The 21,770-nt window shown below is 51.0% G+C and overlaps 1 protein-coding gene across 5 annotated transcripts in view; it reads left to right on the plus strand.

The window, feature by feature from the left end:
* The window catches only part of CPNE5 (copine 5), an 87,295-nt gene that overhangs the window by 62,356 nt on the left and 3,169 nt on the right, over window positions 1-21,770 (plus strand). For 2 of the 5 annotated variants that reach the window (XM_006202061.4, XM_031688467.2), the window contains 9 exons: window positions 1,558-1,599; window positions 3,764-3,839; window positions 10,366-10,419; window positions 13,561-13,622; window positions 17,496-17,542; window positions 19,205-19,386; window positions 20,285-20,412; window positions 20,655-20,757; window positions 21,517-21,574. In XM_006202061.4, coding sequence (XP_006202123.1) covers window positions 1,558-1,599; window positions 3,764-3,839; window positions 10,366-10,419; window positions 13,561-13,622; window positions 17,496-17,542; window positions 19,205-19,386; window positions 20,285-20,412; window positions 20,655-20,757; window positions 21,517-21,574 — 752 coding nt within the window. Of the gene's footprint in view, window positions 1-1,337; window positions 1,600-3,763; window positions 3,840-10,365; window positions 10,420-13,560; window positions 13,623-17,063; window positions 17,150-17,495; window positions 17,543-19,204; window positions 19,387-20,284; window positions 20,413-20,654; window positions 20,758-21,516; window positions 21,575-21,770 lie in introns of those variants that run through there. The other 3 variants (XM_072945102.1, XM_072945101.1, XM_072945103.1) reach the window with 3 other exon arrangements.

A 21,770-nucleotide genomic window follows, 5' to 3' on the forward strand; every position in this document is an offset into this window, starting at 1 on the left:
AGAAGTTGCAGAGCCCAGGTACCCAGGCTCAAATGATTTAAGTAAATTGCATGTGAAAAACTATCCCAAATGTGGCCTGAATGCTAAAGTGGAGAGAAGGAGGCAATTTTATAGAGATCCACTACATGCCAGGTAGTTTGACCAGCTTATCTTCCCAGCTATTCTGCAGTGCCGTTATTTTCTCTACTTTAAAATGATGGTTTGTGGCTCAGAGTGGTCAAGTGACATCCCCAGATCCCACTGCTAAGGGCCCAGCATCCAAATCCATACCCACCCACTTTCTACTCTTTCCAGATCATCAATCAGTCCATCTTCAGGGGTCTAAATTTTTTGATTTTTTTTTTCTTTCCACAATAATTCACCTCAGAGAGACATTGTTTTTTGTTTTTCACAAGAATTTAAAGGATTTCTTTACATGGTAGGCTTTTATGCCTGCCCCATTTTACATTTTGGTAACAAAAATCCAGTTGTTGCACAACCTACGGGGCATCCCTTCATTTCCAAAACAGTTCCTGCACTGCTGCAGAAGCCGCACCCCACCCCATGCCCCACGGAGGCTCATCTGAAGGGAAACAGCGCCTCCTTCTGGGGGTTCCGGAACCCCAAGGCTGACTTCCCACAGACCTGAGGAGATGGGCTGTGACCATGGGCGAGATGATATGTTCATAGAACACAAGCCCAGGCAGCCACCTCTGTGAGCCCCATTTAGACCTGAAGGCTGGAGACCCCAGCTCCCCCACGCCTCTCCCACCCGCACAGACCCTGACCCTGCAGTGAGACCCTGGCAGCTACCCTGTCCCTGGGCATCCCTGGAGGACGGCTGGCACCAAGGGTTAACCCACAACCCTCCACCTCCCTCCTCCGCTTCTGGTCTGCTAGCCTGTTGCCATGGAAACAGGCTAAAAATAAAATGGGCTCCTGAAGCCCAGCCCCATGCTCAGGAGTCAAAACAAACTAATTAAAGCAGCCAGGCTAAAATGTGAAGATAATTACACCCTCACTCAGGAGCCAGTCTGGCGTGGAAAAGCTCAACAGGCCATCCCCAAGTCAGGGCCCTTGGGCCCAGCCCTGACATGCAGGGCTGGCTGCCCAACACTCAGACCTCTTGGACCCTGGGGTCCCACCACATAGTCTTGTCACTCCTCCCCAGGAGAGCCCTCCCTGCTTAGAAGTGACAGCCGGGGAGCAGCACACTCCCACTGCAACAGCCCCACCCCTGATAAACTGACAGTATGGCTTCTTGCTGGGACCTGTGCCCCGTCTGCAGGGGCCAAGCAGAAGGTGGGGTGAACTGAAATCTGAGGCTGCTTTTCCACATCTTCCCTGAAATTCAGGGAAGTCCCTACATAGCTCTGAGACTGCCCCATCTCTAAAACCTTTAAAGGTCTCAAGATAGTTCCTTTGTCTCTTGGGCTGCTGCCTCTCCACTGAGGGCCCTGGGAGCCTGGTAGGTGTTCCCGCACCCCCTTTTGGTCCTGGAGCATAAGAAGGGCCCCATCCTCAGGCCATTGAGGTGCTGGATCTAGTCCATCCCACCACGGGTCCTTTGCCTTACAGGACCATCAAGGTGGAGGTATACGACTGGGATCGAGACGGCAGGTAAGCTGGCAGAAGGACAGAAGGTGAGCAGGGATGGGGTCAGCAACTCGGGGGAAGGGCCCTTTCATGGGGAGAGCTGTGCCCAGGCCCCCACCCATGGCAGCTCTGAGGGTAAGGGGGCCTGGGTTCTCCTGGGGAGGATCCACTGCCCCCTTGGCTCATCCCTGCCCAGCTCCACTGAGGCATCAGAGGACCTGTGTCCTGCAGGATATGGTGTGAGGGGCATTAGAAGCCTCTTTTCCTCAAGTAGTTGCCTAGCAGCCAGCCGGTGCCTAAAATCTCCCCACATTTTGGGAGAATTTAGAATTGTCTTTTTTTTTTTAATAATTTTTAAGATACATCTTTCGCTGATTTTTTCCTATACTTTTTAAATGGAGGTACTGGGGATTGAACCCAGGACCTCATGCATGCAAGCATACGTGCTACCACTGAGCTATACTCATCCCCCTAGAGTTTTCTGAAATGTGTATGTTCTGAGGTGTAGACAAATATTGGTGACCTGAGCATTCATGGCCATGTTCTCTGTGTCAGGCTAAGCATTATGGGGTGAAGAAGATGCAGCTCAGCTCTCAGAGACTCACTGAAATCTAGTGGGTAGGCCATCAGCTCATCAGAGGAGCTGTTTGCAGGGATCAGGGCCTGAGGGAGTGGAATATGGGAAGGGTAAGCTCTAATGCAGACGAATGGACCCAGGAGCTGTGAGGCAAAGCCTGAGTAGGGCTGAGCCTGGCCTTGGGGAAGCCAGTGCCTTCCCCTTCTGTGGGTCTAAGTGCCCCGAAGGAGCCAGTGTCACTGAGAATTCATAAACAAGGACAAGAACAGGCCTCTCACAGTTTTAGTAGAACCCTCGCTGGCTCCTGCTTGTCTGTTGAGCCAAATCCAAGTATGTTATCTTGACTTATGAGCCCTCCATTCTGCAGTAGGGAGTGTCATGGAAGGGCTTTAAGCCCTGTAATCTCCACTGGTGCCTCTCAAGGCTGTGACGTGGACAGGGATGCTGGAAAGGGCTGTGCAAGCCCAGGTCTAAATTAGGCTCAAGCCCCTTCCAAAGAGCTCACCTTCCCGAGACCTTCCTGCAGAGAAACTCTGGTGCCAACTCACTCTGTCCCCTCCTCTCTGCTTTAACCACATCACAGGCAAGTCAGCCTCAGGTTTCCACCCATGATTCACCTCGTCATCTCACCCTGGAGTTCCCCCTACTTCTCCTTTACCGGGAAAGCTGGGGCCAGCCAACAGATGCCCTTGGGTCCCACTATCAAGGAGCTCACAGTCTGAATGCTGAGAGCTGTAAATATGTAGACAAAATGCAGTGTGGGCTCAAGGTGTGACAAGGCCCCAGGGACACCTCCTTGGCATCACTCTCTATCAGCAGCTCCAGGCCAGGCTATTAACCGCTACCCTCTACCAGGCGCAGTGATGGTGAAAGGTAGCCAGTCACAGGGAAGATGGGAGTTCTGCTTTGTACAAGGTTTGGCTGTACTTAACCTCAACACACGCTTGTGGGGCAGAGATCCAGAAGGTGTAAACACTGCAGAAAACACCTCAAGCTGCCTAGACATAGCACTAATTGTCTTTTCAAAAAATGTTTTTGAAAAAATGTCATGCACACAGAAAAGTAGAGAGAAGAGTTGAATGAACACTTTAAGCCTATCACCTGAATCTAACAAGTGGTACATGCTGCCATAGTTGCTTTATCTGTGCTTTGCTGATGTAGTTTAAGTTACAGTCATCGTGGCATTTTTACCTCTATGTATCTCATTGAGAATGCCTAAAAAACAAGGGTATTTTCCTACATAAGTACAAATATCATTATCACACCTGACACATTGAACAATAATTCTTGAATACTGTCTAATATTCATTTCATATTCAGATCTCCCCAGTTGTCCCCAAAATAGCTTCTATTGCTAGTTTGTTCAAATAAGTAGAAGTGGGTCCCATTCTCCAGGACCCTGCTCTTTGCTGGGTGACTGTTAGGTTTCTTGTTCCATGGGTGACGGGTGACACTGGACTCTTCCCAGGGACCCAGCCTCTCTGCTGGTGTGGACCCCTGGAGCAGAGGCCCTGGGCAGAATTGGGAGCCAGGGGAAGGGATGTGAAAGGTGGAGGGATGGGCAGAGCAGAGTCTGGGCCTTGTGGTCTCAGCAGCAGCCTTCCCTTGCAGCCATGACTTCATTGGGGAGTTTACCACCAGCTACCGGGAGCTGGCCCGCGGGCAGAGCCAATTCAACATCTATGAGGTGAGGCAGATGCCTGAAGGCTGGGGTTTGCTGTTATAATACATACCTTCCAGTCACTAAGGACTACAGTGAGCCATGTGCTGGGCTGGGGTTTTTTGTCTGTTTGTTTTTTATTGAAGTGTAGTTGATTTACAATGTTGTGTTAGTTTCTGATGTGCAGCATAGCAATTCAGATATACACATATATATATTATTTTTCATATTCTTTTTTTTTCCATTAACTTTTTTAAATTGGAGGCACTGGGGATTGAATCCAGGCCCTTGTGCATGCTAAGCATGAGCGCTACCACTGAGCTATACCCTCCCCCTCATATTCTTTTTTAATTATAGGTTATTACAAGATATTGAATATTGTTCCCTGTGCTATACATTGGGACCTTATTGTTTATCTATTTGATATATAGTAGTTTGTATCTGCTAATCCCAAACTCCTAATTTATCCCTCCCCTCCTTTCCTCTTTGGTAACCAAAAATTTGTTTTCTATGTCTGTAAGTCTGTTTCTGTTTTGTATAAATTCAGTTGTATCATTTTTTAGATTCCACATATAAGTGATATCATATGATATTTGTCTTTCTCTGTCTGACTTACTTCACTTAGTATAACAATCTTCAGGTCCATCCATGTTGCTGCAAATGGCATTATTTCATTCTTTTTATGGCTGAGTAGTATTCCATCGTGTGTGTGTGTGTGTGTGTATGTGTGTGTGTGTGTTTATCTATATATAGATCACACCACAACTTCTTTATCCAATCATCTGTCTATGGACATTTAGGTTGCTGCCGTGTCTTGGCTGTTGTAAATAGTGCTGCTATGAACATTGGAGTGCATGTATCTTTTCAAATTAGAGTTTTCTCCAGAGATATGCCCAGGAATGGGATTGCTGGATCATATGGTAACTCTATTTTTAGTTTTTTAAGGAATCGCCATACTGTTTTCCATAGTGGCTGCACCAGATTACATTCTCACCAACAGTGTAGGAGCGTTCCCTTTTCTCCACACACTGAGGTGGGGTTTTTGCATGTTCTCTTGTGAGGTGGGTGTTATTGTTCCATTCTACTGTCAAAGAGACTGAATCTCAGAGAAATTAGGGGAGTTGACTGAAGACATGTGGTCCAGTAACTGGCAGAATCAAGAGGCAGACAACCTAAGCTTGTTTGACTCCAGATAACTGTGTTATAGGGCCCCCTTAAGAGAGCTCTTCCAACAAGGTTGGGGGATAGAACTGTGGGTGGGGCAGAAGGTGAGAGACAGTATCAGAAGCTTCTGAGCCTGAAACTTGAGATCCTGAATTCAGAATAGCTTCTGCGTTCAATCAGAACAGTTTCAGGACCTGCAGAATTATCTTATCTCTTCTGGAAGGAAAGACAGGAATAGGAGTCAGGATACCTCCGTCTAGTCCTGGAGAACCTTGGACAAGGCACCCAGTCTCTCTGGAGATAATAGTGTTTGCCCTCAAAGAACAGTTTCTATGGCTGAGCCTTTGTCTTTGTGTGTTCTCCCTCCCAGGAGACCATCCCACCTTCCAAAGCTAGCTCAGGCCCTACTCCTCTGGGGCCTTCCCAGCTGGGCCAGCCTTCTGTGCTCTCTCCTTCTGAACTTCATGGACAGCACAGTTCACGCCAGACCCACGAAACTGCAGAAACTTATAACCCTAACTTATGGCCTGGGTTTCATATCTGACTACCACGTACTAGCCACGTGCCCCTGGCTGAGTTCCTGCCCCCCTCTATGCCATGCACACTGAGAATTAAGTAAGTTGCTAAAACAATGCCTAGCCCCCACTGAGCATTATGTCAGTGCTGTCTCCCAGTATCGTCTGTTGAGTGCCTGGGTGCCAGGAGATTTACATTTCACAACCATCTGACAAACTGGCTCTATCCTCACATCAGTAGCCACTCAGCTAGTGAGGCTGCAGAGCTGGCTTTGACTCCCATCACTGAGTCCAAATCCCTCCATATGTCCACTCCCTCAGCCTGTATCTGTTCTGAGTGGGATGGTCTTGTGTTCCAGCTGGACTGAAGCTCCCCAAGGGCAGACAAAGTGGTAGCCCTTTCTGTTGCTCTATTCACATTGGCCTGCATCCTGTTGGGCACACAGTGGGTGCTTATTATACAGCCACACTGAATTCAATTGAACAAGGCTATTTGTGAGGATGGACCGTGGATGAATTTCTTTGAAAGAGCTCTGATCCTCACAGATAATTGCTTTGTTTTCTGCAAGGATAAAAGACAGAGCTGTCCCTGTCCCCTACCCAGGCAGAGAGAAGCAGGCTCCATCTTTCCCTGGACTCTTTTAAGGAGATTTTTAGGGAAGTGAAGGGAAGGGGTCAAATCTCTTGGAGCTTGACTTCTAAGGATTCTTGACAGGCTCAGATGAGGCCATGATCTCTCAGGCTTAAAGCAAAGGAGGTCAGATTACTCATTTCTCAGTGGTTGATCCCTGCTCCCTTGCAATCAACAAGAGAAACTACAGTGCTGGTAAGCAGAAGTGCTGTCTTCACACATTGGAAACGCCATCAGGTGGAAAAGGAATTAAACTCTGGCAGCCCCGAGGCAGGCCTTGCACCTTGGAGGGCAACACTGGGAGGCCAGTTTGGACTCAGGAAGGTCTTTCTAGAGTCAGAACTTCCTGAAGAGAGAACAGTGTTCTGCCACATCCTTATCTCAGGCCCTGGCATCAGCCTGGGTATCCAACCCGTATGCCCAGCTGCCTGCTGGCCACTCCTCAGACTTAGCTTTCCCAAAGTGAATTCACTGGCTAAAGTCCCCCACAACCCTCCTCTCCCCACTGGCCAGCCAGTTCCTTCTGTACTGTCATCACGGGGGCCATGGCATCTGAAGAGGCATCCTTGACATCTCCTGCCCCTCGCCCCACACCCAGTCCACGATGGAACCCCACTCCTCCTACCACCTGTATATTCTGACATTTGTCCTCTTCATTCCCCTCCACCCCCACTGTCACCATCTCCCCTGTGTGGGGGCTTTGCAACAGTCCCCTAATGGCCTTCCCGCCTCCTTCCATCCTCTACTTGGTAACCCAAATACTCCTCCGACATGGTAATTGACCACATTGCTGCCCTGCTTAACACCTAGCTGGACATCCCACCCAGCTCCTTGGCCTGGTTTGCACAGCCTCCACCCTAGCTGAGGTCCTACGGGGTCCGTTACCTATGAGATAGGTCTCAAGCTCCTTCACATGTGTGCCATACACCAGTGACTGCAGTCTAGGTGCAACCTGGGCAGGGGGTGGTGTATCAGTAGCAGCACAAGTCACACCTCTAGGAGCCCCTACGGTCCAGCTTCGTCCCCTTCCCTCTGCCCACCCCTACTTTCAGCCCCATAACACCACCTGAGGCTCTGTGAAGCCTGATCTATGCTGGCTCAGTCTCTGTGGTTCATTCATGCTGGCGCCTCCCCTGGGGCTTTGCTCTCCTTTACCTGGTTGGGCCTGCTCGACCTTGGAGACTCCCTTTGATGTTCTTCCTCCAGGAAGTCTCCACCTGCACGCCTACTCCACCCTAAAGTCTGAAATAGATGCCTGTCCTTGGTGCTCCTGTGCCCCTCACCCCCCTCTTCCTCAAAGACCATCATGTCCTCAGGGATGGGGGTGATGTCTCCCTCACCGTTGTGTCCAGAGCCAGCACAGCTCCTGGAGCCTGGGAGCCACTCAGTGGCCATTTGCACAGGAGGGCAGACTTCAGACCTGCCCTGCAGGCCCTGGAGACCCTGGGTTGGTGAGGAGAGGGAAAAGAGAAGGCTTAGAACTCCAGCCCAGGAGTTGGGATGTTGCAAGGCTGGCCTCTAGGGTGCGCTGGTCCCCTGCATGGAGCTTCAGGTGCAGCCGCTTAGGACTGGAGAGGCTGGTACATGGGGGAGGGGGTGTGCTGGGTGGTGCATGAAACCCCAGAACAAACAGGGTGCTTTCTCAGTGCCCACTTCACATGAAGATCTGAGAACAAATCATTGCTTTAATATTAAAACAGTTATAATTAGAGAGTGGAAATGTGGAGTACAGGCTAATTTAAAGATAACAGAGAAGACTTCAAAGAAATGTGCTTGTGGCCAGGTCTTTGGGCGACGCCTAGACCCCCACCAAGAGTCCATGTTCATTATCCTCAGCTGGGAGGGCTACTTTGGAGTTTGAGATGCAGTCAATTCTCATAGTTCAACACCCTCATAGGACAGATTGGGAAATGGAGGCACAGTGTGGCATTGGGGCTGCAATGTGCTCTCATCTCAACAGCCTGCTAGGGAGCTGTTATCCCATGAATGTGTCAGTTAGCACTGCGTCATCTGGGTGGCTTCATGCCCGTGGAGGCTCTGAGGTTGTTCTGGGCTTCTCTCCCCTGGCCCTTAATTTCCACCTGTACAGCTTGCCAGCCCTACCACCTGAACTTCCCTCCTGTACCTGAAATCCAGCTCTTCCTTCCTCTGTGTCTGCCTGGTAACCCCTGACCCCTTCCTCTTTCCTGCCTCCAGGGCCACACCTAGAGCCCCAGATCTGTGGTCACTTCATGACGGTGCTGTTTTGCCATAGCTCAGGACCTGTTCCAACACCCTCTAGACCCTCTACCTCTCACCTGGACTGGTGGTGGTGGTAATAGTAGTAGTAGCAATAAAAAATAATAGCAGCTAACACTTACATAGTATTTACTGCATTCCAGACCCTGTTCAAAGCACTTTACTTGTATTGATCCTCATACCTTTCTATGAAGTAGATACTTTCCCCCTCCATTTTACAGATAAGGAAACTGAAGCACAGGGGAAGGTCACGCAATTACTAGGTAGCAGAACCAGGCAGAAGCCCTGGATGTCCCTCCTTCCTCTCCCCTTGTACTCAACTCCATCAGGTCCCAACATCCTAGAGCCTTCTGTGATCATGTTCCCTAATAGCTTACAGGTTATGAGAGTTCCCTGCTGGCTGCTGGGTAATGTTCAGACATTTAACTTGGCATTCTAGGCTATCTTAAAGGCCAGTCCAATTACTATTCCACCCCTGAGGTTCTGCAATCAAACTGGACCCCAGTTCTGTGCTCCCTGACAGCCCCCCATCTCCTCTGATTGGAATGCCTTCCCTCCATCTCTTCATGTCCAAATCCTTCCTGTCCCTCAACATCTGCCTTCAATATCGCCTGTTCCATGGAGCCTTCAGTGATGCTCCCACCTGGAATGCTCTGTCCTTCCTCCAACTCCCTTCACATTTCTGACACCCCCTTTTTGGTGGCCCTTGTCACCTATCACCCAAGGACATATCTTCTTTTTCCACTGGAGTGGGAGAAGAACTGGTACCCCACCCCATAGATATTTGTGAAGGAATGTGGTTGTATTTGTTATCAAAGTGGCAGTACTGGCCTGAGGGCAGAAACTTGGTTTCTAATTCTGTCCCTACCCAGGCTAGCTGTGTGACCTTAGGCAAACACCACCACTTAGGTGGTGTCTCTGTGCCTTAGTTTCCTTATCTCCAGAAGTGGATCTTAAGATGGCTGCCCCTGCAGCAAAAACAGGAGATGAGGGAGAGGGAAAGTGAGTTCACCAGAAACCTACAGATGACAGAGCAGGTATGAAAACCACCTTACTTTGAGTGGAGATTAGGAAAAGGTTGGCTGTCCCACATAAAGAACAAAACAGCTGGTGAGGATCAAATTAGAGAACAAATGCAGTACGTGCGAAGACCCATGGAGGACTCAGAGGGGAAGGTGTTCCTCCCGGTGCAGCCCAGGGGTTCTCAGCCTCGGCCCTCCTGACATTTTGGACTGGAGGATTCTTTGTTGTGGGGGACTGTCCTGTGTGTTGTAGGATTTTTAGTAACAGCCCTTGCCTCTGCCTATTCCCCCAGTTGTGACAACCAAAAATATATTCAGACATTGCCAAATGTCCCCTGGGAGGCAAAAATCACCCCCAGTTGAGACCAGTGAGTAGCCCACCAAGAAGCGTTTTTTAAGCGCTTACTCTCTGCCTAGCCCTGTGATGTATTCTCTGATGATAGATGTGGAATTAAAGCTTGTACATGAAGAACAGTTAAGGTGGTTCTAACTGCAGTTTAAGGGCGGTTGTGGTGGTAGTGGTGGAGGGGGGCAGCCTTAAAGGCCCCAGGGCAGCCCTAGGGCTGGATCTCAAAGGAGAAGTAGGGAGGATTGGATTTGGTGAAGGAAGGAAGGGAGGGCATTTCAGAGCAGTCTGAGCCAACACTCGGAGGCAGGCACGGACGGGGTCCCCTTTACAATATCGAGCCTCCTTTGGCTGCATAGGGTGGAGGGTGTGCTTAGGGGAGCAGTGGGAGAGAAAGCTAAGTAAATATTATTCCTGGTGTGTTTGGTCATGGGATATCCATCTAACCGTCTAATCGTGAGCTCAGTTGCATAAATCTATGTACCAGTCTCTCACAAAACCTCCCTGAACACCCCTCCGTCAGACCCCTGGTTTTCACCTCTCACACTCTGCTTGCTGGGGCTGGGGCCACACCCAAGGGTCAGTCCTGACTGCTTAGAAACGCTCCTTCTTACCTGGCAACTGTTTTTTTCTGCAGGTAGTAAACCCAAAAAAGAAAATGAAGAAAAAGAAATACGTGAATTCTGGCACGGTGAGTATCCACACCCTCTCTGCAGCGGGTGTAGACATCCTGAGCTCTGAGCTAGGTCTGGTGGCAGGAGTCATGCATGTCTCTGTGTGTGCTCCTGCAGAGTGTGGGAACCAGGCCTGGAGGGTGGGGGGTGGGGAGGGGTGGGGCCGATGGAGCAACAGCCCAGGGGGTAGATGGTGCAGGAGACACAACAGGCTCTGTGAGACAGAATGAGAAAACCCAGAGAGAAACTCCCACTGGGACTTCCTGCAGGAAGAGGGAAAAAAGTCGCATTTATTGGGCTCTTACTCTGGGAAATTCCCCATTTAGGTGCTTTTCACAGGTTGTTTCCTTAAGAGGCAGACACTATCATCCCCTTGTTGTGCAAGAGGAAACCAAGGCCACAGATAGGGAAGTGACTCAACCAAGGTCACAGAGCTAGAACGTGGTGGAGACGGCAGGGAGCACAATGGTTAAGTTCAGAGCGGGCAGCTGCCGTGGGCACTGCCTGTGCTTAACCATGACCACCCTGGGATCACACTGGCCCAGTGGCTTCTGGGGCTGATTTTCAGGACATTCATGCATTTCTTCAACAAATGAGTACTACCATGTGCCAGGCACTGTTCAAAGCACAATGGATACAGCTGGAAACAAGACAGACCCAAATCCATGCCCTCCTGTTTCTCCTCCCTCCTGGGGAAGAAAAAAACAAAAATATATGCACACATATACCTATGTGTGTCAGACGATTGTGAGTACTTTGGGGAAAAAGTATAATACGGCAAATGAACAGGGAATGCCAGAGACAAAACTATTATTTTATATAAAGTAGTCAAGGAAAGCTTCACTGAGGTGACATTTGAGCAGAGATTTAAAGGTGAGGAAGCAAGTATTGAGGATATTGAGGAAAATCCTAAATATCAAAGGCCCTGAGGTGGAGCCCACCAGTGCATTTACAGAACAAGCCTATGTCTTTGCAGTGCAAACGTACCTGAGTCTGTACCCTTCATGTCCCTTCCACTCTAGAAGACCACGGCCCCATCAGCCAAATGTAGTCATTTGAGTCAGGCCCACTGCAACTTCAGACTAGAAGAGGCCACAGTCAGGGAGCTCTGGGGTTCCTGCGAGGAACCTTATTTTCTCCATCGGTAAAATGGGGCTAATACATCATCCCTACCCTGCTAAATGCACAGGGTAGCTGTGAAAGACATATGGAAGATATGATTGTATACTGTAAAGTACTCTGCTTATTCACAGCGGGCTGACCACCACTTCTCTGATTGTAACTGTTTCACACACAGGCTCGAGTAGTGTTTCCTTTGTCCAGAGCTGCAGTGTTTTTCAGTGAGGATGCTGTCAGCATTTGGGGCAGAATAATTCTCACAGGACTTCCCCATACCTGGTGGGATGCTTAGCACCCCTGGCCTCAGCCCATAGCTAGCAGTAGAGCCCCAGTCATCATGAGACCCTCCCAAAGCTCTCCCACACATTCCTAAATGCCCCTATGGGAGGCAGCACCTTCCCCAGCTGAGAAATACTAGATGTACAATCTAAAAAAAAAAAGTTTGAAAACCACTGCTCTCATCCAGCTTTCTTTAGAGATAAAGAAACTGAGGCCCAGAGAAGAATGTGATTTGTCTCAGGTGAACATAGTATGTTAGGGACAGAGCAGGACCCAGCCAAGGTCTCCCGACTTTCCCCTTTCTCCGGCATTTCCCTATTTTTACCGTAAAAAATCACTCAGGATCCAGGGCTTACTGAAATGCAGGTGCTTAGGCTAGTTCCCTGGGGTTCTCTTTTAGGAAACCCAGGCTGGGGCCCAGGAACCTGTATTTAGTGCTTCTCATATCTTACTGGAGATGTCCAGCATCTCCTGGGGATCTTGTTAAAATGCCAAGAATCTACATTTCTACCCAGCATCAAGGTGATTTTGATGCTGCTGGTCCGAGGATTACACTTTGAGTAGCAAGTCTCTGGGTAAATCCATATGGCCAGGCAAGTTAGGCAATTGCTTCATCCCAGGGCCTGGAGGGTGTGATTTAACCCTGGCTGCAGGTTAGACTCATGCTAAAAAAAAAAAGATCCAGGGCCAGAGCCCTCCCCCAGTGAAGTAATTGGTTTGGGGTCCTCACTCTGGCTGTAAGATGTTTTAAAAACTCCCCAGGAAGTCTAATGATCATCAGTCAGTGTAGAGGCCACTGCCATAGTCCATCCAGGTGCCTAACACCATAACCACAGTGGGTAGGGATCTCCAAGGCCCAGCTCAGTACTCACAGACCCTCCCATCATTCAGGCTAGTGGCTTATCTGTTTTGTCAAGCAGAAGCCCTGCCTGGCCTACCCAGTGAGCTGATAAAGATGACTGAATCTACACCAATTGCGGGGGTGCCCCAAATCCTAGAGTGGAGTTCCCTGACATAGGTAAAACTCCCCCTGCCCCAATCCTGCCTCATTCAATTGATTTCAGCTGCCAGGCTTTCACTTGTTTCCACAATACTAAACCGTTATCGTAATGAGCTGCCAGGTAGCTGCCTGTCTGGGCAAAGCTGATGCCAGAACTGCCAGGGGCATAGGTCAAGAGGCCTCTGCTTGAGAGAGGAGGCCCCAGGTACTCAGTTACCTCCAGGGAGAGGACAGGCTGCTTATGATAGTCTTGCGCCTTAGAGGATAGAGATCAAGAGATTCTAGAGGGATGACGTGGAACAAGTGCAAACCAAAGAGGCATGTTTCAGGATTAATAGCAGAACATGGAAGCATGGAGCTTGTCAGCATCGGCAGATCTTAGGCCTTGTCAGGAAGGCATCCCCCGCCCCCCGCCACTCCACACTGGTGTCCACTTAGGAGAAACTCAGTTCCTTGGCTTGAGCGCCCGTACTCCAGTGACAGAGACAGGGCTCTTCTAGGATGCAGTTTGGCATCAAAGTCAAGAGTGCAGGCTCTGGGTTCCTATCTCAGCTGGCCATGTCTTGGCTGTATCCTTGGACACAATGCATCACTTCTTTGAGCTTCAGTTCCCTTGGCTGTAAAATGGGGATAATATTAGTACCTCATAGAATTGTTGTTTTCACTGTTTGCAATGATGTATGCAAACCTGGCACATGCTGAGTGCCCTGTAACTGTCAGCAAAGCTCTTCTACTAATCAAGCTCTTTTTTGTTTTCAAGGTCACGCTGCTTTCCTTTGCTGTGGAGTCAGAGTGCACATTTCTTGACTATATCAAAGGAGGGTGAGAAGAGATACTGCCTGGTTTCTTTGGCCTCGGGGAGAGGGAAGGGGCCCCACACATTGACATGAGCAGCTCTGGTCCCACCTGGCCTTTTTGAGGCCCTGGCGGAAGCCTGTGATCGTGGGCTCTGAGCAGACCCCCATGTCTGGGCTCAAACTTGCCCAGAGCCCTGCATTTTCCTGGAATCTGAAGGGCTGCAGAGGGCACTCCTGAGCTACAGAGGCCAGCCTGGTTCATGTGAGGCTCCTGTGCAGATGGGACTTCAGGTGGTAGGGACTCCGTGACAGAGAGAGCTCCCAAGGACTTAGGGAGACGGAAAGAGCCGTGGACTAAGAGTCATGGGGCCCAGGCTCTAGGCCTCTCTTTGCTGTGAATTTGCTGGATTACTTTGGACAAGTCACTTTCCCTCCCTGGACATCAGTTTCTCCTCCCCGGCACACAAAGTGGTTGGAAATAGTGAGTTCTAAGGTTCCTTCCTGCTCTGAGCTTCTGATACCTGTGGAGTCAGTAATTAGCCTGCCCAGTATCATCAGAGACTTATACAAGGGGCAGGAGGATTTGGAGGATGAGCCAGGGGATGGTCAAACACAAGTTTAAGGAGCAGGAAGACCCAGAAGGGTCAACATCCAGGACGAGGTGGGCAGAGCAGCCTGGTGGCTCCAGCCAGTAGCTCAAAAAAAAGGAGCCTGATTCTGAGGTGAGGTCCTGCCCAGCATGCTCCCTGCCAGGACAGATGCCAGGGCAGGGTGTGGGTAGCCGAGAACTCACAGGTGCAGGCAGGTGAGTGATTACACCTGTCTGGGAAGGAGACAGGCAGGGCAGCTGCCAAAGGATCATCCCAGCCAAGCGGGCACTTGGCTGCCTGGTTCTCCAGGGCAGAGGGAAAAGTGAGGCCCTGGGAAGCCACACTCACTCTCCCATGACATGCTCCCTGCTGCCTTGAGCCTACAGTTTCCAGGTTTCAAGCTCTCTTTCTACCCGCCAATCTCATACCCTTCCTGCAGTCATGCAGGGGCCTCCCTGCGCTTCCTCCCAGCCTATCCAGTCTCTGCCCTTGCTCCCTTCCCCCATCAAAACTGCTCCATTGCCTATCCTATTCAGCAATGATAATTTTCAAACAATCTTCATCCTGTTTATCCTTCTCATTTGCATAGTGCCCCCAGTTTAAGAACCCAGCAGGCTGTGTAGAGATGTTTATGTCTATTTTGCATAACATGCCCGAGGCCGCACGCCTAACCAGTGGCAGGGTTTCTTCTGTCACCAAATGCTGTATTTTTTCCATAGTGATGAATAATCCTGGTCCTGCCCACCTTGAAGCTACTAGGTGGGGTGTGATGGAGACTAAGGAGTTGAAGGGCTGGGTGCTGTGACGTCTCATTGTCTCATCGTCTCATCCAGAAGGAGCTCATGGAGGCCAGGCTGCTGCAAGCCCTGGCCCTGCCCCGCCCCTCTCCTCACACTCTGGAGAACCTGAGTGAGAAAGCTGGCTTCAGGGAGTGAGAGGCCAGTGTGCATGTCCAGGCAGGCATATATCTAGAGATCTTCTCCTCCCTGGCCTCCCTTCCTCGCCCACCTGGCCCAGGAGGAAGGGTATGGGCACCTCTGCTCCCACATCAGAATCAGAGATGAAGCTGGTTGCTCAGCAGCCTGCGTTTGGCCCTTAGGCAGGAAAGGCAAGCCTGAAGGGAGTAACTTTCCCACAAAAATACCTGTTTTCCAGCCCCTTCCTTCCCTGAGCCATTTCAGATCCCAGAGCAGGGGAAGAGTACTTAAGGAGTCAAGCCTGCCTCCCTCCTCACCCTTTATTTGGAAGAGCCAGGCCAGTGATGTCCCTCAGCTGTAGTCCTGCCAGCCAGAACCGCCCTCCCAAGGGTGGCCCCAGGAGCAGGGCTCTTACCCTCCAGATGTCTCCCTTCCTCTAACAAAGACATAGTCTCTGTATTCTGCACATAGAGTTGACAACAGCAGATGAATAGGATAGGTCAACTGCTGTAACAAATAATTCCTCCGACCTCAAGACTTCATACAAATAAAGTCTTATTTTTCATTTGTGGGGTGGCAGGCATGGATGGGGAGGTCCTCCACACAGTTATTCAAGGACCCAGGCTCTTGCCATCCTATGGTTCCTCCCTCAGAGCTTTCAGTCTACTGGATGCTCTGCCCACAGGCAGCAGGTGAGGGGGAAAGAGTGTGGGGAGGACTATCTGGCCAGCCGATGCTGGCTTAGGTCTCCTGCTAACCATGTCCCTCACTCTTCCTGGGGATTGAAGGGTCCATGAGCAGCAGCTCAGCTGTGATCAAGTGGAGAGAGGGCTGTGGTTTCTGAGAGGGACCATCTGCTAAATGCAGGTCAGGTGAGCCCTGCCTCATCTTACATCATCCCTAGCCAAAACTCAGAGCCACCAGAACAGTTTCCCCAAGTGTGATCCCAGAACCCCTCCTTAGAACCCCTGCATGAGGGCAAGGAATGTTTATTGAAGAAGCAGATTCTGGGGCCCCATCACAGACTGACTAAATTGGCATCCCCAGGAGTGGGGCCCTGGGATCTTTTTAAACAAGCTCCCCTGTTGACTCTCACTGCATGTGAGAATCACAGCTAGACTTTATCAGGGGTTCGTGTCTTGTCAGCTTTGTTCTATCAGCATCTGGCACAGAATCTAGAACAACCAAACCCTCAGAAAGTTTTAACCCTGAATCTGAACCTTCAAAGCCTAACTTTTTATTGTGGAAAAATTCCAAATGCACGCGTAAGTGAAGAGAAAATATAATGAGTCCCCAAGTACCCTCCAGTCAGATTCAACAAATACCAACTCATGGCTGATCTTGTTCCACGCACTCTCCCTTTCCTCTGATTATTTTGAGGCAAATCCCAGATATCATATCTCACCCCTCAATTACTTCAGGATGTATCTCTAAAATATAAGGACTTTCTCTTTGTAAAATATAACCAAAGTATGATAATCACACCTAAAAATTGAGTAGTTCCTTAATACCAACTATAATCAGTTCAAATTTCCCCCATTGTCTTATAATGTTTTTTAACTCGCTTATTTGAATCAGAAATCAAGGCAAGACCCATATATTGCAATTGATTGATTTGTCTCATAATTATCTTGTCATCTAGTGGTTTCCCCGAGCACCCGAAAGTTTTGCTAAGATTCCTGCACCCCACCAAGGTATTCTGATGCAGTAGGTCTCCAGGGGGCCTGAGACTCCTCACAAACCCCCAAGTGATCCTGATGGTGCTGATCCACGGGCGCCCCTACAGAATTTCCCCCAGACTGGCTTCTACTGGCTGCATCCTCTATGGTGTCATTTAACATATTCCTCTGTCCTCTGTGTTGCCTGTAAACTGGTAGATAGTTCTGGAAGCTCCGTTGGATTCAGGTTCAATTTTTTTGGCAAGACAACTAAATGGGTGGTGTTTTGTTCTTCCCTCAGGAGATGCACAATGCCTATCTGTCTTTCTTTTTTTGCCAAATAAGATTTAACGCTGAATCTGACTCCAAATTTGAGCCAGGAGTACGGTGAGACCCTACTTCCCTGGCCTCAGGTGGGCCAAAGGGCAGGGTTTGGAAAGGGAAAAAGTAGCCACAGCCATGTGCCCAACAGAAATAATCATCTTCAAAGGGCTTTCACACTGCCTAACTCTTTCGATGCTAACAGCACTCCTTTGGGGGAGGGTGTGGCTGGTGTTACTACTCCAGTTTTCCAGAACTAGAAGGAGATGAGTAACTTCACCAAGGCTACACACCTGGCAAGCAGTGGGGCTGGGGTGGGAGCCAGGTTTCTCACTCCCTGTCCAGTGTGATTCACCCTCCCCACAGCCCTCCCTCTGTCCAGGTAACTCACCTGCTGTTCTCCCTCTTCTAGGACCCAGATCAATTTCACAGTGGCCATTGATTTCACGGCCTCCAATGGTGAGTGAGGGGATGGGCAGAGGAGCTGAATGAGGGCCGGGGATCTGGAAAGGGGAGGGTTTTTCAGGGCTGTGGTGGTTGGCTCTAGCTAGGAGGCAGGTCTCCCATACTCTCTGGACTCATCCTCACCGAAGAGAGGGAACTTAAGCCTGGAGAACCAAAGATACAATCAAGGTGGCGAAAGTATCCCCAGATTGGATCATGGTCACTAACAAATCTGGGCTCTGGGCCCATATACCCTGAGCCAGCCTTGTCCTCGAGGATACCCAGTCTCCCTGGGGGAATGGGACAGCTGTTCTGGCCCTATGGAGAGCCCTGGAGTAGAGGTGTTTCCTCACAGTATCAAATTGCACATCCCCTGTGCAGTCCAACCCACAGACTGGAAGGGAGAACCAGAGTCAGGATGGAGCTCTGTGGTCCTCAGTGAGGGCAGGAATGCAGCTCAGCAGCTCCAGTCATCCCCCTTGCTCAGGCTGTCCCCACTTCCTCCCCTCTTCTGACCTTCTCCAGTGTCGGGCTGTGACCAAGTGGCCAGGAGCAATCAATGCCAAACTTTACACTATTGGACACATCACAGCCTTCCTTGGGTACTGGACCCTAGTTATTCATGCTTAATGCTCATTTTTATGCCAGTCAGAAAATGCCCAGGTCTTACCCTCTGCAGGTGTGTCCTCTCAGGGCTGCAGGCCCTACCGTCACAGAGTGGTGGGATGTCAGAGCTGGGAGGGGCCTTAGTAATGATAACAATAAGGAGAGCTATGATAATAGCATCTGTTTAATCCTCACAACAATCCTATGAGTTAGGGACTATTATTACCCCAGTTCAACAGATGAGTGGTTTCTTAACCAACATCTATCCAAGATCACACAGCTAGGAGGAGGTAAAGAGAGGATTAATACGTTGGCAGTCTGTGCTGTACTGCCTCTCATTAATAAACAGGTAACTAAAACATGGACAATAGTAGTGAAAAATCAAGCCAGGAAGCGGGGTAGGGAGTACCGGGGGAGGCTGTAACTTTCAATAGGCCGCTCAGGGAAGGCCATGTTGAGAATGATACCCTGGAGTACAGACCTGAAGAGGTGAGAGAGCAAGCCATGTGCACATCTGTGGAAAAGTATCCCAGAGCAGAGGGAATTGCTATTGCCAACGCCCTGAGGTGGGAGTGACAAGAGACTGGGACTGAGTGAGTGACAGAGAGGATGGTAGGAGATGAGGAGAAAGGTAACTGGAGGCCAGATCAGGTGGGGCCTTGTGGGCCCTTGTGGGCCCTTATAAGGACCTTGGATTTTGTTCTGGGTGCAATGGGAGCATTGGGGCATTTTGAGCAGAGAAGAGGTGTGATTCGCTGCCTGAGGTTTGCAGGGTCTCTGAGGCTAGTGTGCCGAGTATGGAGGGACAGCAGGCACAAGGGTGGAAGCAGGGAGATCAGTTAGGAGGTTGCTATAATCCTACAGGCCAGACGGTGGCGGTATCTTGAAGGAGGGGATAAGCAGGTGGGATTCTGGATATATTTCGAAGATCTAGCAGGCACAGTTTGCTAAAGGATTGAATGTGCAGTAAGAGAGAAAGAAAGGAGTCAAGGGTAAATAAAGAAACTATATTCTGAGCCCTTTGGCTTGGAGTGTCCAGGCTGGCCACCGTCCCCGCATCCTGTGTCACAGGGAACCCCTCGCAGTCCACGTCCCTGCACTACATGAGCCCCTACCAGCTGAACGCCTATGCACTGGCGCTGACTGCCGTCGGGGAGATCATCCAGCACTATGACAGTGACAAGATGTTCCCTGCCCTCGGCTTTGGGGCCAAACTGCCCCCTGACGGCAGGGTGTCCCACGAGTTCCCGCTGGTAAGAGGTCCTTGGAGAGAGGGCTGAGGGCTGACCAGGCTGGGGTGTGGTGACAAGCCTGGGGTTGGGGACGTTCCCCATCCTCCCTGCCTGGGGACTTAAGGTGCAGCCTTTGTAAGGGTAGGCTGCCTGCTGTGGGGAGGAGGGCTTGTATCAGAGGTTCCAGGAACCTACTCCCCACCTTGGTCACAAGCACTTCCCCTCCGTGTCTGAAGTCACCCACAGTGAGCTCTGGCTTCCTTTTCCTAACAAGAGCCAGGTGGAGGTGGGGTGGAGGTGAGACTGAACTATTCCCCAAGGCCCCAGAAATGAGGAGAAGGGGGTGTGGGTTGGGTATGGACAATAGCAGGTGATTCCAGGAAGTCCCTGAGTTGGTGCTGAGATGAGGGCTTTGTGGAGATGGCTTCTAAGGCCACCTCCTCTCCCTCCCTCCCATGAGCTGGGGACATTGAGTACATTGCTGGATCACTCATAGCCAGCATCCCTCAGTGCCTGTGGAGTGCCAGCCACTGTGCTGGGCACAGGACACAGGAGGATGGATCAGCCCCTGGCCCTTCCAGAGCAGCTCAGACCATGCAGTCATTTTGGGATGGGTTTGCCAGAGGTTCCCTAAGGGAAGCAATCAGGGCTCTGGGTTGGGGGAGGAAGGAGCTGTCTGAGCAGGGACCGGGAGTAGGGCAAGGAGCAGGTCTGGACTCTGCTTCCCCTGAGCATGCACTGCCCTTCAGGATGGGCCCAGGAGGATCCCTTCCCTGACCCCCCACCCCCTGCCCCTACCAGAGAAGAGTCTAGGAGACCCCAGGCCTGCTGGGCTCCCCCATCCTGACTCTGCCCCCACAGACCACCCAGCTGCAATCCTTCCTTCCTGGGCTTAGCCTCCCACCCTCTGTGCCCCCAGAACGGCAACCAGGAGAACCCCTCGTGCTGCGGCATCGATGGCATCCTGGAGGCCTACCACCACAGCCTGCGCACTGTGCAGCTCTACGGCCCCACCAACTTCGCCCCCGTGGTCACCCATGTGGCCAGGTGAGTGCGGAGGTCACTGGACACTCATCCCAAGAGTTCAGAAGGTGCTTCCTCCCACCCCTGTCCTCTCAGGAAGGCAGGAGGGAGCGTCTTTCCCCACTTTTCAGGGAGATCTGACACTAAAGAAACCCCCTCCTGCCAAAGAGCTGTCCCCACCAAAGTGTTAAGGGTCCTTGTATTGGGGGTGGGGATGACATGCCCACAGCCCTGCCAGACAGATCTCTGCCCCCGCCCCGCCCCAGGAACGCGGCCACAGTGCAGGACGGCTCCCAGTACTCGGTGCTGCTCATCATCACGGATGGGGTCATCTCGGACATGGCGCAGACCAAGGAGGCTATCGTCAACGTGAGCAGGGGTTGGGGTGGAGAGCCCAAAGGTGTGCTTCCCTCCTTCCTTTAGGGAAACCTTTAGGGCATGGCTTCTGTTCTCCCTGCCCTCTTTGGGACCACTCTTGGCTTCTTGCTGTAGAGTCTAGAGGGCCAGCAGTAGGGTTTGGTATGTGGAGGGGGTGCCGGCTGATGAAGAATTTGGCTGGTGAGCTCTGGACCCACCTCTTCATCACACTGGGTGGTCCACTCCCTCCAGACGCCCATCGCTCCCTCATTAACCATCTCTAGGACTGCTGCCCCAGCCAGATCCCACCCAACCCGGCTTGGCCTCGTAGAGAAAGTCCAGAGTGGGGGAGGCCTGGAACATGGCTCCCCTTACTGGGTGGTCTCCCTGTACAGGGGCCCCAGCCACAGCTGGTCCTCCCTCCAGGCCCACATAAAAGATGTCCCACATGATAGGGGCCCAGAGGCAGAAGAAGGAATGGGAGTGTTTTGAAGAAGCAGACCTGTGACCCGTTTCCCCCTCTGCCTCCCTCCCTCTCGATTCCCTCTTCCTCTCTGGTGCCCCCACCTCCGTTTCCTTTGGTGTGTATTCCTGGCTCCTTCTCTCCTCCCCTTCTCTCTTCCTCCTTTTTCTGTGTTTCTGTGTGTCTCTATCCTTTTCTCCTCCATTTCTTCCCTGTCCTCCTGCCTTTCTTCTTTTGACCCACCTCTTCCTGTCCCATAACCTCCTTCTTGGCTGGGTCCACCCCACACCGTTCATGCTGTCTCCCAGGCTGCCAAACTCCCCATGTCCATCATCATCATCGGCGTGGGCCAGGCGGAGTTCGACGGTGAGTCCCCATCCCCCTACGTGTTTCCCCAGAGGCTTCAGGCCCTTGAAAACGATCCCTCCCAAAGAGTGAGAGCTCACGCCCAGGTGTGTGCGACTGTCTGGGTGAGCAGGCAGGGTTGAGGGTGCGTTTGTTTGCACAGAGAGGGGTGTGTCAGGGTGTGCACCCCATGCCCACACCCTAAGGCTGTGGGGAG

This window comes from Vicugna pacos, chromosome 20 (assembly GCF_048564905.1).
Source record: "Vicugna pacos chromosome 20, VicPac4, whole genome shotgun sequence".
NCBI classification, from domain to species: domain Eukaryota; kingdom Metazoa; phylum Chordata; class Mammalia; order Artiodactyla; family Camelidae; genus Vicugna; species Vicugna pacos.